This window comes from Aythya fuligula, chromosome 5 (genome assembly GCF_009819795.1).
Source record: "Aythya fuligula isolate bAytFul2 chromosome 5, bAytFul2.pri, whole genome shotgun sequence".
In the NCBI taxonomy this organism is placed as follows: domain Eukaryota; kingdom Metazoa; phylum Chordata; class Aves; order Anseriformes; family Anatidae; genus Aythya; species Aythya fuligula.
Window position 1 is genome coordinate 18667579 of NC_045563.1, and position 15429 is coordinate 18683007.

The 15429-nt window shown below is 42.7% G+C and overlaps 1 protein-coding gene across 1 annotated transcript in view; it reads left to right on the forward strand.

The window, feature by feature from the left end:
* Nucleotides 1-3495: 3495 nt before the first annotated feature.
* The window catches only part of RMDN3 (regulator of microtubule dynamics 3), a 40052-nt gene continuing 28118 nt past the window's right edge, over nt 3496-15429 (forward strand). The window contains exons 1-6 of the mRNA XM_032187720.1: nt 3496-3745; nt 5010-5205; nt 5866-6012; nt 10616-10883; nt 12276-12378; nt 13695-13755. Coding sequence (XP_032043611.1) covers nt 3496-3745; nt 5010-5205; nt 5866-6012; nt 10616-10883; nt 12276-12378; nt 13695-13755 — 1025 coding nt within the window. The remainder of the gene's footprint in view (nt 3746-5009; nt 5206-5865; nt 6013-10615; nt 10884-12275; nt 12379-13694; nt 13756-15429) is intronic.

The following is a 15429-nucleotide window of genomic DNA, read 5'->3' on the forward strand; positions in this document are numbered from 1 at the left end:
TCATATTCCTAAAGTGTGCCCCAAATATCCTGATGTATTCGTTTTGAGCTGTATGTCGATACCTCACCCCATAGGTTAAACCCCTGCTCCTTCAGATCACCTGCATGCCCAGAACGGTCTTCCCAAATTCCCTAGTGTCAGAACAGGCCAAATGTTTGTTCCTAACACTTATTTTCTGGTGTAAACATGTGTTTGGCTTCTAACATGAGAAGCTGAGGCATAATTTTGCCACCATTACCCAGTGAATGAAAAGGAAGTGCTTTCTCCTGCTAACTTCAACTCGGTTGTGTTTGCTTCCCACAGGAGCACCCAAATCTACCACCCGGTGACCCAGACCAGGTGATCTCTGCTGTGAGTGTGTTCCCATCCCACTGGCCATGGGAAGAAGCCCAGAGGTGAAATCCAGACCCTTGCATCTCTCTGCAAATTAAAGAGAAAAAAAAAAGAAGGAAAAAAAATCATCCAGGGCTCTTGCAGAGTGGCGTGCTGCCAGGCGCTTGCTCTCGCTGCCTGCTTTGGCTCTTACAAGGTTCTTTCTTGGGGGGAGGCAGGGAATAAAAGAGAGGAAAAAGAAAAACAGAGCCTGCACACAATATTTTGGTATTGAATTTCCTGTTGAGATACCGAAATCTGGGAGGCAGCCCAAGCACTCTGCATGGCAGTGGCGTGAGAGCAAGCCATAAAATGCAGTGCAGTACAGCCCAGCGGTACCATCCATCATCAGAAAGCAATTATCGCCCCTTGGCGCTGGCTCCGACCTGTCTACTTAAAGTCGTGGTTGGACATGGGCAGCAATAATTTGTGGAAAAGAAAGCAAAAGGTCACTTGGCTCTGCCATAGATCATCGCACTGTTACAACAGTAGCACATGAAGAGCTCTGCTTTTCCCCATCTGACATCAGTGGCTTTTTCTGGTAACACTCCCTTCTTTTTGCAGCTCCCAAGACTGAAAGAGGGGAGCTTTAGTTAAGGCATTAGGAAGAAATCCTTCACTCAGAGGGTGGTGAGGCACTGGCACAGGCTGCCCAGAGGAGCTGTGGCTGCCCCATCCCTGGAGGTGTTCAAGGCCAGGCTGGATGGGGCTTTGGGCAACCTGGTCTGGTTGGAGGTGTCCCTGCCCATGGCAGGGGGTTGGAACCAGCTGGTCTTGAAGGTCCCTTCCAGCCCAAACCACTCTACAATTCTATAAAATATAACCAGCCCACAGATTCACTGCATTTACTGTGGGATAGAGAAATTAAAACGCAAAAGCCTGGAGCTCATGATTTTGCCATTAATTTTATCATTAATATCTTCCTTGCCTTAGGCAGAGTCCATCTCCAACTAAAATACTGCGATCTCAACCAAAAGCCAGTGGTTCTTTACACCCTCTGTATCATGGCAAGTCCTATGAATGGTTTGCTCTCTAAAATAACCATTTCAGACTCCTGGAAGCTGTCCAGCCTTCAGCCAGCAAAGAGTGAGGTTTTGAGAGATGTCACACTGCAGAGTGCTCCCAGAGCCCTCCACCAGCCTTCAGGCCACAATTCCAGACCCAGAGCTGATGGTCCAAGTGACCTGCGAGCCCCTCTGCTCTGGGGATGAGGAGCACTCATTACATCAAAAGATTTGCTATTCCAGGAACACCACGCTTAATGAAAACTTGAGGTGTATGAAAATAATTCCACTGCCTTTTAGTAATGAAGAATTGCTTCCTAATTACCAAGCAAGTTGTTCATCCACAGCACTGGGTCCTTGCAACCTGTTGGCTTTGATCCTGCTCCAAGTGATGATGCTGTGTGTTTTTATGAGGAGCTGGTGATTCTCACTCCACATTTTGATGTCATGTGGGAGAAATAGACTTCCTCCCCCAGAGAGATAAGGATAAAATGCCTCTGAAAGTCATCTGTGCTTCGTGCTAAGCTCTGGTTTGTGTGTCAGATGCGAGGCCATTTGTCACTGGTCACAGCGTCAGCATCCTGTCTGGCACATCTGCTGGAGATCTGTTAGCAAACAGACCCAAAGTGTCTCTGTAAAACCAAATTACAAGGTTATTTTAGGAAAAGTAAAGCATTTAGAAAGTAAAAAGAACTTAAATCAGTCTACATGCATGTTCATTTCCCCAGAGCCCCACTGTATTCCAGTAACCTACATGGTGGGTCTGGTAGTGTCAGCAGCTTCACTGATGATTTAGGATTTATGCCCTCCCTCTGGCCCCAGCAAAAGGATTTGTGGGGAAATGGGAAAGGACATTATTACTGCTTTACCTTCAGCAGCAATCTCTTTGTTTCAGAAGGATTTCATGACAATGACAAAAACACCAGCGCAATTTTGGGGTTGTTTGCAGGACTGGCACGTTTCAGGGCAAAAAGGTAATGACTGGGAAGGCAGGCTGTAGGATATTATGTGAGCAGCTGAACCTGTTACGGTGATAAACCCAAAGGAGCTTATGAAAACCAAAAGAAAAAGAAAGAAAATGAAATCCAGTGGGGATATCAGGTCTTTACAACACTCCACCTGACCAGCCCAATTTTTTTTTCTGCTGAATCATGAGGGGTTAAAGGGAAAGAGTAACGGGGCTCAAGCAGGAGCTATTATTTCCGGAAATTATTTCTTTCACAAAACCTTGTTTTTATTACTTTCATTAAAGTGTGACACGAGACGAACAGGAACAGCAGGCTGCAGCACGGTGTTACTCTGATAATATCTTTAATATCCGCAGGACCATGAATTTGTGCTGCCCTGGGTTATATGTAATAACCGCACGAAGAAATTCAGCCTTCCATCTCCGTGCCCGCTGGAAGGTGCTCCTGTAGTCATTGCCCGAAATATCTGTATCAGTGAGAAAGGGATGGGGCAGGTCCCTGGCACAAGGGTTTCGTTGGGTGCTGGTGGCACCACGGTTGTTGGCGAGGCTGTGCTGTGGCTGTAGGGTTTGTGGTGGTGTTGCTGTGATTGTGGTGGTGTAGGGATTGTGGTGGTGTAGTTGTAGGAACTGGGGCAGTGTGGTGCAGCTATAGGTTTAGGTGTAGGTTTAGGTTTAGGTTTAGGTGTAGGTGCAAGTGTAGGTTTAGGTTTAGGTGTAGGTTTAGGTGTATGCTCAGCTATAGGTGCAGGTGTAGGTTTAGGTGTAGGTTTAGGTGTAGGTGTAGGTTTAGGTTTAGGTGTACAGATACACGTGCAGGTTTAGGTATAGGTACAAGTGTACGTACAGGTGTATGGGGTAGGTGTAGGTATCAACACAGGTGTTGGTGTAGGTACAGGTGTTGCTGTAGGTGCACGTACAGGTGCAGGTACAAGTGTAGGTACAGGTATTGCTACAGGTACATGTGCACATACACACATGTACACATAGACACTCACACGCACCCTCGCACAGGCCCAGCCCCTGCCGAGCCCCTCCCTCCGGCCGAGGCGCGGGGCTCTGACGCCTCCTGACGCCACAGCGCGGCCCGGCCCCGTTCCCCCCGGTCCCCCCGGGTCCTCCCGGCCCGGCCCGCCCCGTCCCCCCGCAGCCATGGCGCGGCCCGGGCCCGGCCGCCCGTCGCTGGGGCTGGGGCTGGCGCTGGGCGCCGCGGGGCTGGGGCTGGGGCTGGGCCTCGGCCTCGGCCTGCTCCGGCGGCGCCGCACGGGAGACGGCCGGGATCCGGAGCGGGATCCGAATCGGGATCGGGATCAGGACCGGGATCGGGATCAGGACCGGGATCGGGCTCGGCCCGGCGGGCTCGGCCCGGGCTGCGCGGAGGCCGTGGGGCGGCGGAGCCAGGGTAGGGACCGGCGCGGGGAGCGCGGGGTTAACGCACGTGGGGGCAGGTTTTTTCTTCTTTTTTCTTTAATTCCTTTTTGTTTGTTTGTTTTGTTTTGTTTTGTTTTGTTTTGTTTTCCCAAGCTTGGGCAAAGCTGCAGGGGTAGAAAACGAGGCTGCGTCTGTTTGTGGCATCGCTCGGGTTTTAAAAGGAGCAGGGCTTGGCAGGGGGGGACTGGCCACGGACAGGTGCTCCCGTAGCTCTGCAGCCAACAAAAAAAAAGACCAAAAAACAAGAAAAAAAGGAAAAAAAAGAGTGCTCTCACCTGAATGCCTTGGCTGGGTTACCTAAAGACCTGTCACTGCTTCTGTGTTGGGGGGGACGGACGGACGGACTTGTAAACAGTCCTGTGAGGAGGTAACGAATTAAAATTCACAAATGTTCATTTGTTTGTATGGGCTGGGTGATCTCACTGTATCTACCAGAAGACTTAAAAGATCAGGCAAACTGGTAAATGTTGTAGGTTGGCCCATGCCGATGACGTGTGTTGATGACAGCTGCAATTTGAAGCCCGTTGTCTGCTCTTTGGGTTTCTGTTTCGTTTTCCTGAATAAGAATAGAGTTGTGGCTTGGGTGTTGTTTTTTTTTGGTTAGTTGGTTTGGTTTGGCTTGTATCGTTGTTCGTTTTTATTTGTTATTTAAGATATTTAACATAATTTTTATTTAACATTTGTTTAACACTGGGGACAGAATAGTCTGTCCACAGTTAGCTGTACTGCCCTTGTTCATTGCCACGTGTTACCTTGTAGGCTGGTTGTTCTCCTGGCTGGTGGCCTCCAGAGCTGATTGCAATTCAAAAGAAAAGTAGACTAGTTTTCACATGTAATGTTGATACAGAAGTATGCAGAACAGAAATTGAATTAATTTGCAGTCAGGACTTCTTAAAAACAGCAATTTGCTTTTCTGCAGTGGTCCTAGTGATGTTCAGCATAGATTTTGCTCTTTTTCTAGATTTTTCACAAGGGGATATCTAGGGAAGTGTAGTTAAAAGAGCTTTATTCACCTGGATTAGTGTTGCACAACTGTTAGGTGTGGCTATGTGCTGGTGTCAGAGAGGGGAGTGGTAAACCAGTGGAAGAACCCAAAACCCTAGGCCAGGTCAGGAGGCAGTACTCAAGATTAACTCTTATATCCTCCATTTTCTGAAAACAAAGCTGAACTGAGATTTCCTACGAGAAATCCCTTTCCATTTGCATCTAATGAACTTTTTCTCATTTTTTTTAAGCCCTGTCCAAAATGCCAGTTCCTGTAGAGGCAGGAGATGGTGTTGTGTACACACCTCTGCTGACACAGGATGAACAGGTGGATGTTCTCGACCGCCTGGACTTCATGTTGAGAAACATTGCAGAGCTAAGGAAAGAAGTGGAGGAGCTACGAAACAGCCTGCAGCACTTAGCTGGAGAAATCGTTGGTGAAGTCAGGTGAGTATCGACCCTTCTCCTTCCTCATCTTTTCCTATCGTTGTGCTTTTGTACTCCATAGCACAGGAAAACAGCCATGATTAATTAAGTGTATGTTAAGTGCAGAATGAAAAAGTGGAAAAAAAGTCTCCTTAGTTTCCACTGGCGTCTTGGCCTCCAGTGAGATTAATATAAAAATATGTAAAAATGTATATTTAGCCAAGTTTGCATTTTTTTTCTTCTGGAATAGTAAGTATTGACACTTGCTTAGGACATATTCTAGACTAGGAAGGTTATTTGTTTTGTAAATCTTTGTCTCTTGTTACTGCTGTTTTGTCATTAAGTGCTGCCAACTGTAGGTGACATATGATACATAATAAGAGGTCTTAGGTTCTGCAAGGGGCTTCAGGATTCCTCTGCCTTTGTTCACTGAGGAAATCAGAGGAAGGCATGTGATATGATTATCCTTTTGCATATGTATTGCTGTGGTCAGACTTGCTTTAAGAGTAGAATACCATGGTACTGATGGTAGCAAGATGTTTGTGTAAGCAAGAGCAAGTCACCTTGTGAATTTTTTGGGGTATAGAGCACATTGGATAGAATCTGCTAGAGAGAGGTAGCATACGGAAGCAGAATCTCACCATCAAGTGGGTTTTGTTTCTCTTTTTGCCTTTCTTACAGGTGCCATCTGGAAGAAACGCAGAGAGTGACACGCCGAAGGCGTTTCCCGTTCCATAGGGAAAGAAGTGATTCCACGGGGTCCAGTTCAATTTATTTCACAGCCAACTCGGGAGCAGCTACCACAGATGATGGAGAAAGCGAAGGCGGGTAAGCAGAACACCATGTCTGAGGCAGCTTTTATAGACTTTGGTGCCCAATTACTTACTTATGAGCAGTGTCATGCAAAGAAAAGGTTTGTTTTCTTTTCCCTGCTGGCTGGCTGTCATCCTGGTTTTATTTGCTTTTATTGCAATAAGTCCACCTGATGTATTATGTAAGGGAAAGTTATTTCCCTCTGAGGCCCCAATGATAAAGACTGCTCCTTAAAAAGAAAACTGAAGCCTTCCAGTGGTGGTTATCAGCACGGGACATGTCTTTGCTACTGTACGCAGCTTGGTAGGAAAGTTAACAGTGTACTATAGGGAAATCAGCAATGCTCCAGTTGGTCTGGATCATAACTTTGGAATATAGATTTTTTTTATTACACTTTGATAGTGATTGCTGAAGGCAGATACAGCTCCCTGAGAATCTGAATGACACGGCACAATTTGAAGCAAACACACACACATGATAAAACCTCAGAAGGTGTTTGTTAGTGGGAGTTGGGAGTTTCAGGAATTCATTCTTAATGTATGATGGGTGATCAGGAGCTTTTGCCAGAAATAAGTGCTGTGATTTCAAGCTTGACTTTTAGGGAGGTGGTAGGAGAGACTTAAAAAAAAAAAACAAAAAAAAACCACAAACATTTGATTAGGAAACCTTGCAGGAAGAAGGGTATTAGGACCCCAGCCTGAAAATCAAGTGAGAGATTTATCAGGCTACAAATAAAATTTCCATACATAATACATTTTAGAATGTCTGGAAAACTTGAGAAATCTAAATATACTCCCGTTAACTAACGTGTCGTTGGCTCGGGTATTTCTTGTGAATTTTTCTCAGTGTGTATCAGTGATCACTTTTGTTGCTTAGGTTCTTCTAATCTAAAACCAGGTGAAAACTACAGTATAATTGAAGAACACACACAAAGAATCCAGTATAAATGCAAGTATTGTGATATTAAAGGAAGAGGTCTGCTGCATACATGTGCCAGACTTCTGCCTTTCTGATGAAAGGCTACTGTGCCTTAATCAGATGAATTTTACAGCTTTTGAAGTATGTAGACATTTTCTAAAACACGCAGTGCTGGCACTAAACATTTTCCCAATGAAGTTGACATGAAATACAATTTAAAGAGAGAAGTTAATTAAGGCACAAAGAGAAAGAGAGGCAGAATTGGGACGAAAGGTGCTGTTTGGTAGTGGCGTAATGACCAGTCAGCTGGTGCACACTGACACTTTGCAACATGGGTTTGTAATCAGGACACAAAGCTGCAATTACTGGAGCAGCCTCCTAGAACAAAGGACACAGATCTGTGGGAAAGCAGGCTTTCTTACTTCCAAATAGGTCGTTTTAGTGTTCAGTCTCAGTAACTGGAATTGGTGAGGCAGGAAAGAGCTGATATGGTGTCATTCAGGTGATAGAACTGCTTCATTCGTCTGAAGTGTGTGTTCATATGAAAGCAAAATTTGGGAGTAAGTGAGTCACGGTGGTGTAATGTGTCAGAAGGCTACATAATAAATTTTATATATATATATATGTTTGTCTGTATATATATATAGTTGAAGGCAGGACCTGTGCCATCCAGATAACAACAGATGTGTTTAATCATCAGGTTGCCAACAGATATTTTATAAAGCATATTGAAAAGGGTGATATTTTTCAACAGATACCAGCCCCAAGTGGCATCTGATCATTAGAAATTTTTAAGTCACGATAGAGGCCAGGACGGATCCTAAGGTTTGCTCAGACTCTTCTTGGAGGACCTCAAGTGAAGTGTGGAGTGGGGGCATATTTTACTCTAAAACCTTGTTACTTTATCAGGAACCTTCTCATGGTTAGGGGATTTTTTACTTTTTATTTAAAATCTATAAGAAGTTTTAATGACTGGAGTGAAGAACTAATGGATAAGCAGCTCTCGTTTGAGGTAAATATAAATATATGTATGTATAGGATATATGAATGGTGTATCTTGTCACTGTGGTATTTGTCCTACATAAATAAGTGTAAGGTTAGTCTGTTCAGGACCAGCTGCCTTTGGCATGCAGTGTTTTCTTCTAGAGATGTAAATACTATATTGTATTGTAGAAAATCAGGGTAGAAAATGCACTTTTTGGAAGAAGAATATTTGAGCTTTTTAGCAGCCGCTGGGAGGAAGAATAAGACTATCCTTAGATACGTTTCAGCTGTATATTCATTTCTGGCAATTGCATGCTTTTAATGAAATTCAGGGGGTGAAAAAAAGTCACATTTCAGCTTTATTTTATAAACCACATGGACCATATAAACCACATATAAACCACATATAAACCACATCTTCTCCGATTTCACATACAATTGACAAAAATCTCCACAAGCTTTCAGGAGCCTGGGGGTCTTGGGCTGTTACAGAACTTAATTTCTGTATATTGCTTTGGCACTGCTTTGGTCTTTCGGGCTTCTTCACCTCCTTCCATGTGCTTTTCAGTTCCAGATAGTGTGTTTTCATTTTCTGTCGGGATGTGTGCTAGCCAGAGGCCTCAACATACCAAAGCATTTAAGGACTTTCCATCATCATAAACTTGGGAAAATAGGCTGGTAATATCTAAATCCCTTAATCTTTCTAAAAACTCTTGAGTTTATGAAATTATATACAGCATTACATCTCTTTTTAAGCTGGCAGCATCTTTTATGAGCTGTCTTGGAGAAAACACATTTTTGTGGTGAAGAAAGGAGTGTATAGGAGCCACCTGTTGCTGCTTGTTTTTAAAGGCCTTACTGTGTTTCAGGATCCTTCAGCGTGGAAAGTGGTTTAAGTACTGAAATCTTTGCAGCCACCAGTGAAATGTTGCAGTGAAACAATATCACCGCAGTGGAGCCCACAGCCATGCTGCTTAGTGGGTTAGGATGGGAAATAATGAATTGGGCTAAATCTCGGCCACAGAGGAAATTTGAGGAGTTTTGTTTAAGTACTGAAAATGACATAGTCTAAGGAACTAATAATATCATTAACCGTGGGAAAATACCATGAAATTAAGCTTTTAGCTCGATCTGAATGAGAGCCATGCCAGTGTCACCTACCACCATGTTGTAAGTAGGCAGTGCGGAATTTAATGAAAAACCTTCAGCACATCACCTTGTGTTTGGTTTCCACATTGTGCAGGGATGCCAGATGACTGTTACTTTACTTCTTGTCTTATTTGTATATTTTTTAAACTACAAAATGGTACTTTTTAAAATTTATAGTTGCAGCCTGTGGTGAATGAGGCTATTTGCCTTCTACCAGAAAGGGAAATGCTTGAGCATAATTGGTGGTTCTTAGAAAACTGAAGTTTTGATAGCCAAATGTACTTTGTTATCTGTCTGTGGCCAAATTAGTGTAACTGCTTTCTTTAGATACGCACACTAGTCACATATCTGTATCTCCAGACAAAGGCAGCTAGCTTCACATGCAGAGTGATGGATTCTGCCTTGGAGAACAGTGTGGCCAGGACAAAAGGGAATACAGCTAAAGTTACCGAATACTCCCAGGCTGTGACAGCTTTTAATTCTAACTTTTAGAAGTTCAGCATTTAACTTGGGCACAGGTTAATTAGGAAACAGCAACAAATATCATCTAGAATTAAACATTTATGGGATTTGAAGCTTACTGCTTCAGGAAGGTTGCCTTCTACACAGATAAACTAATGAAATCCGAATATAAAAGTACAAATTCTTAAATTCCTGGCTAACTTGGGCTGCTCCTTCCAGTTAAGCACTCACAGAAGAATGTGAGGGGGTCAAATAGGTCAAGAAATCTTCTTCAAGTTGTTTGAAACTATGCCCTCACACTCATTCTGTAAGTAGGTACTGTACCACAATTATATTATGCTGCTTTAAATTTGCAACTTAGGTGCCTGTGTATGATGTGGGGGAGCTGAATTTTAGCCATTTTCAGCAGTTTTGATCTAAGCTTTATCCTGTTTCTTTTGACTAATTTAGCAGCTAATCACTGCCTAGGTTTTTGTTCATGGGGTGCCCTTCTTTGGCTCATCTGCCATCTCCTTGCTTGACTTTTGCTCAAGCCAAATAGTTTGGATTGCTCCCCTCCTGTTTTGTACCTTTTCAGTGGGAACAAGCTGTTTTGTGTTTAGCACTCAAACAATATAATGGAGGTATTAGGTATTGCCAAAACAGCTATTATGTCTGAATTTCCTGGAACAGGTTAAAAATCTCAAATTATATTTTCTACGTGGATGAGCGTGTTGGATCTTTTGTTGAAATTTTCTTTTACAATTCATGCATTTAACTAAATTGTTCTAGCTCTCTTCTTAGTGTTTAATTCTTACAGTTAAAAGGCCTAAGGGAAGCTTTTAAAGTATGTGGACAAGATATGGACCTTGTGACTGGGCTCTACTTAACTTTTCAGGGGCTTCCTTTCTTTCTTCAACCTTTTGTGGTTGTATATGTTACATGAGAAATAATGAATGGTGTGTCATTTGAAAGGCTTGTATCACACAGCATTCTCTGAGATAAACTGAGATACATTACTCTGTTAGGAAGAGTTGTTTTTTGTGTACCATATATGTCATAGCCCAGCATCTCCTCAGACTAATTTTCCTTTTTTTTTTTTTTTCTTTTTTTTTTTTCCTGAAAGGTACACCACAGCCAATGCGGAGTCTGACTATGACCGGGAGTCTGAGAGAGAGAGTGAAGAAGGGGAGGACGAAGTGAGCTGTGAAACAGTGAGAACAGTGCGCCGGGATTCCCTGGATCTTGTCAACGAGGATGAAACACCTTTAATCTTAGATTCCTTGCTGGAGGAAGGACTGGGTCAGCTACTACAGCAGGCTGACCGCTTGCATAATGGACATGAGCAAGAGAAGAGAGAGGGATTCCAGCTGCTTCTGAATAATAAACTGGCGGTAAAGGTTGCCTTCTTATATCTTCCAGCAGTGATTTGTGTTTTTAGCTAAGTAGCTGGGAAAGAGGAAATTGCATTTCTTAGTGGGATCCAGGTTCTATACAACAACTGGGCCCCTTTTCAGCTGCCCTCTTTCTCAGGAGCAGCCTAGGAGCTGGCTGAAGACCAAAACGGTTCAGGCTACAGCAGCAGCCAGTTCCCAGTCCCTATCTGTCCTGGAGCTCCACTACATCGTGTCATCACTTTCCCTGAGTGAGCACCGCACAAATGCAAAGTAACAGCGGGATGTCTATACAATAAACTCAGCTAGTGTTTTGATAACCTGGATATGTCACTGTATCATACATGTGATACAAAACTATCCTGATTCAGTTTATGTTGGTGCTGCAGCTGAGGTGAGAGAATGTAGCACAGGTCTGTTCTACTCCAGCTGTCACAGGGAGCTAGCTTTTATCTCTGGCCGTGCACAGTGATGCACCCAGCCTTGAAATGTGCCTTGCTGAATGCAGCATTGCTGCTGTTGTGATCTACAGTGGCTAATTCAGGACTGCCTTTGCTGCAGTTGTACCATCACCCTCTGTTAGCATTTATCTGAGAACTACATAGCCATTAAAGACAACTTTTTAGGTTTTAAAAAGCAAAGCCTGTACTACTCCTGTGTTTCCATGAGTTACAGAGGGAAAGATATAAAAGATGACTTGATCATTTCTAATTCCAAGGGAGTTTTTTCCTTCCAATTGGGAAGAAATGGCAGAGTTGTCAGTTTCTGAAATACTTTTGTATGCTTCTTTATTGTGATCTCCCACTTTTTTTATATTTACAGCACCATTGCAAAATAAACCAGATTAGATGGTTGTGTTTTTAAGTTTACTTTTTTTTTTAAAAAAAAAAAAAAGCTTGCATTTGTTAGAATATAACTGCTCCAGTTTTACTAGTGCACCTCTGGTTCAAGAATGACCCAGGAATTGAAACTGAGTGCTGACTGAAACGTGAATAATAACATTCAATTTCTGATTTTAATGAAGTGGTGAGGTTTGGGGTTGTTGTTTTTTTGTTGTTGTTGTTGTTTTCTTCCTCCAGTGTTTTCAGGTTAGTGGAGACTGCCAAAAAAATGACCCCAGTATAACCTCTGAAGTGGAGGGAGGCCTTGTTAGAGGGCAGCAGTCACTAGATTAGTACCAGAAGTGTAACATTGTAAGCTTATAAATTCAGCCACTCAATTTCCTCTTTTGAGGTTCTGCTTCAGTTCTTGTAGACTTGGACCTTTTAAGGTTTCAGAAACGTCTGTGCAACTTGTAGTATCTGCCCTCTCTTGATTTTTCCCTCTTGTTCTATCAATGGCAGAATGGATGTTTTACATAGTTGGTGCATCTCGTTTATGTTTTTACTGCAGTATGCGGACCAGAGAGACTTTCTTTGGCGCCTGGCCCGAGCATATAGTGATATGTATGAAATCACAGAAGACACGGATGAGAAGAAAACATATGCATCTGATGGTAAGGAATTGTGTGTTCATGGAAAGGAGAAGGGGGTGTTTAAACCTGATGCTACACTTACAAACCCTGCACTGCAGACTGTGTGGGGGCATTATGTGGTTGTACTGTGGTGGTTGGTGGTATGCATTCTGAAAGGCAGCATAAGAGGACCAAAAGCTACTTAAAAATGTACAAGTTTGTTTCTCAAACCTATCTTAAATATATCCTGTGTGATAGTAAGATAAGTTTTTGCTTTATTCCATTTGTTTTTTCTTGTGTTGCTGACATGTGCAGGTACTTAAAAAAACTAAATGCGTCTGTTTAGTTAGTGAAATCAGTTTCGTTTCATTTCATTCTCCTTTACTATCTTGAATTTGATTTTTTGGCAAGTTTGTAGGTGGGTCAGAACAAAACAAATTATCATATTTATTTTATTAAAGATGTGTGACAAAAGATTCTATTCTAAAACATCTCTATCCTGTTTATTATCCAAATAACTAAATATACTTTTTAATATTATAAGTAATATAATTATTTTCTGGAAACCACTGTAGCCATTTAAAATGTGAAATTTACCTTCTATTTGGATAGTTCTTTTTGCCTTTAATAGGTGCTTAATTCTCATTTTTTTGAGTCTGCAGGTTCTTAGAGGAAAGAAGGGAAGTGAGGCAAATTCTAGATCTAAGGCTGTGGAATGAATCAGAACAAAACCATTGCAAACTTTGTTAACTTCTCTTGACACGTTAGGGAAGATACTTTTTGTTACAGATGAATGTACTTCCAAATAGGGTGAAATCATGTTGACAGGTCAAGAAAATTTGCTACTGTGCTTAAAATTCACATGATCTCTTTGAGTGATATTGGATGCTCCATATCACTGCAAGGGTGTGAAATTATATATGGATGTGGTGGTTTCACACCAGTAGCAAGCTAAGCTCTGCCATGTTGTTCTCTCACTCCCCCTCCTCAACAGAACAGGGGGAGAAAATGTGATGACAAAAAAAAAACCTTACAGGTTGAAATAAGGACAGGGAGATCACTTACCATTTACTGAAATGGGCAAACCAAACTCATCATGAGGAAGAATAATTTATTGCCTATCACTAAGAGTCTAGAGCAGTAAGAGTTAAAAGCAAACTAAAAACACTTTCCCCCCATCCTTTTCTACCTGGTCCCCCCGGGCAGTGCAGGGGAAAAGGGTTGTGGTTGGTCCATACCACTTTGTCACTTGACTGTCCTTCACCATCACTCTGCCCCTGCTCCATGTGAGGTCCCTCCCTCCTTAGAGGAGGCTAGGACTGAAAGTGGCTGAATTTCTTACCTCTGACCACTTGCAGGGAAAGAAGAGCTGGAGATTGCCTTTCAGAAATGGGATGAAAGTGCTGAGTGTCATCAGTGGTATGTAATTCTCTGTCCTGTTTTTAAGAAGGATAGGAAAACTGGAGATTGCTGTGAGCTGAGCTGCATTTAAAAACTGTTTAAGGAAAAAAAGCTTATATGCTCATATTTGATGTACACTTCGTTAATGCTATTTTCCTTAAAAAGACATTTCTTAATAGCTGTGGTTAATTGGCGTAAGTAGTAGTTTTACAGACAATAGCTTTCATTGCAGTTATAGAAGTAAACTAAGGATGCACCTCTAGATGAAGCTTGGAGAAATAAGCTATTGGCAAAATGGGTTTGAGATGAATGAGTACAATGAGCCCTATTAAATTTAGCATCAGTGTGAATTTAGCAGACTAAACTGCGTTTTCTTTGGGCTTCTGATAGCTTAGGTGCATATATTGTGAAAGGTTGAAATGAAGGCAAGTTTGCTTTAGAAGCCTTCCTGGGAACTGGGAAATTCCCCTTGTAGAAAGCGGAAGACGACTGTTTGCTCAGCAGACGACTTTTGGGCCCGTGTACGTGCCTGAGCAGGATGCTGCAAGCCTCTTGCCACAGAAACGAGCTGAACTCCAGCAGTACCACTTGTGATTGTGCAGACCCTGGGAAAATGTGTCTGTGAGCGTCCTGTTCTGTGCTGGTGCAGACGGGCTGCCAGAGAACGTCTCTCACAGATAAGCTACAGAAAGCTAGCCTGAGCGCTCAGCATGGTGAGGCTCACTTTATTTTCTTTCACAAGTCCTCTATTTCCTTTGGCCCCTTTTCAGCCCCCTGTAGAGTAAGATGTATATCCTTTACAGCCCAGCTCACAGCCAGCTGCACAGCTGTGGGGGCAAAGTCTTGGGAGTTACACATTAAATATGTACGAAGTTTTTCCTTTGTGTTCCTCCAACATTCTTGGGTTAATTGCTGGTTTTTCCTCTGTCACTGACATTTCAATAACGCTCTGCTGCGCGGAGATGCTTGCTTTATGTCAGGAGTGTGATGTATTTGCCTCAGTCGGCTAGGCCTGCTAGCGTGGGCTTAGTGCTGCGCCAGTGTTCCTACATTTATCTTAATTCTGGAGGAAGGAGAAACATCGTTCTTATCAGATAGCTTTTTTTTAGTTGTCTGGAGAGTGTCTGCTGTCCGGGACTGCTGTAGTCTGATTGTGTATGCTGCTTGTCACTCTGCAAATGAGATTGAAATCTTTGAAATGAGTTGAGACAATAGCAGTAGAGGCACATGGCTTTCTTTGTCCAAAGATACTTTTTTTTTTTTTTTTTTGTGGTAAAAGATGAAATGATCTGCAATTTAACCAAGCAGTATTTGTGTAAATGCTGCAGTTGACAGGATTTTGGTTCTAATTCGGGGTATAATGTATATATACTTATAAAGCTTAGCTTTATAATACAGAGTTTGATTGCGTGCAGAGTAGTTACTGCAATGGGACGTTTAGTCATGTGTTTCCAACACAAAATGTCAAGCCTTTTCAGCTGAGCACGCTGCCATGTTAAAATCCATGCTGAACTTGTTCCATAACAGCTTTGGTGAAAGAGCACGCAATTCTCGTCCTGTTAGACCTGTCCTTTTTCCAAACAGGAGTAAGGCTTCTGCACATCAACATCTTCCTTCTAATTATAAAGAACAGCTGCAGAAAGGGCTGCTGGAGAAAGGAAATAGCAGAACAGTATGTGGGAGGCATGGGAT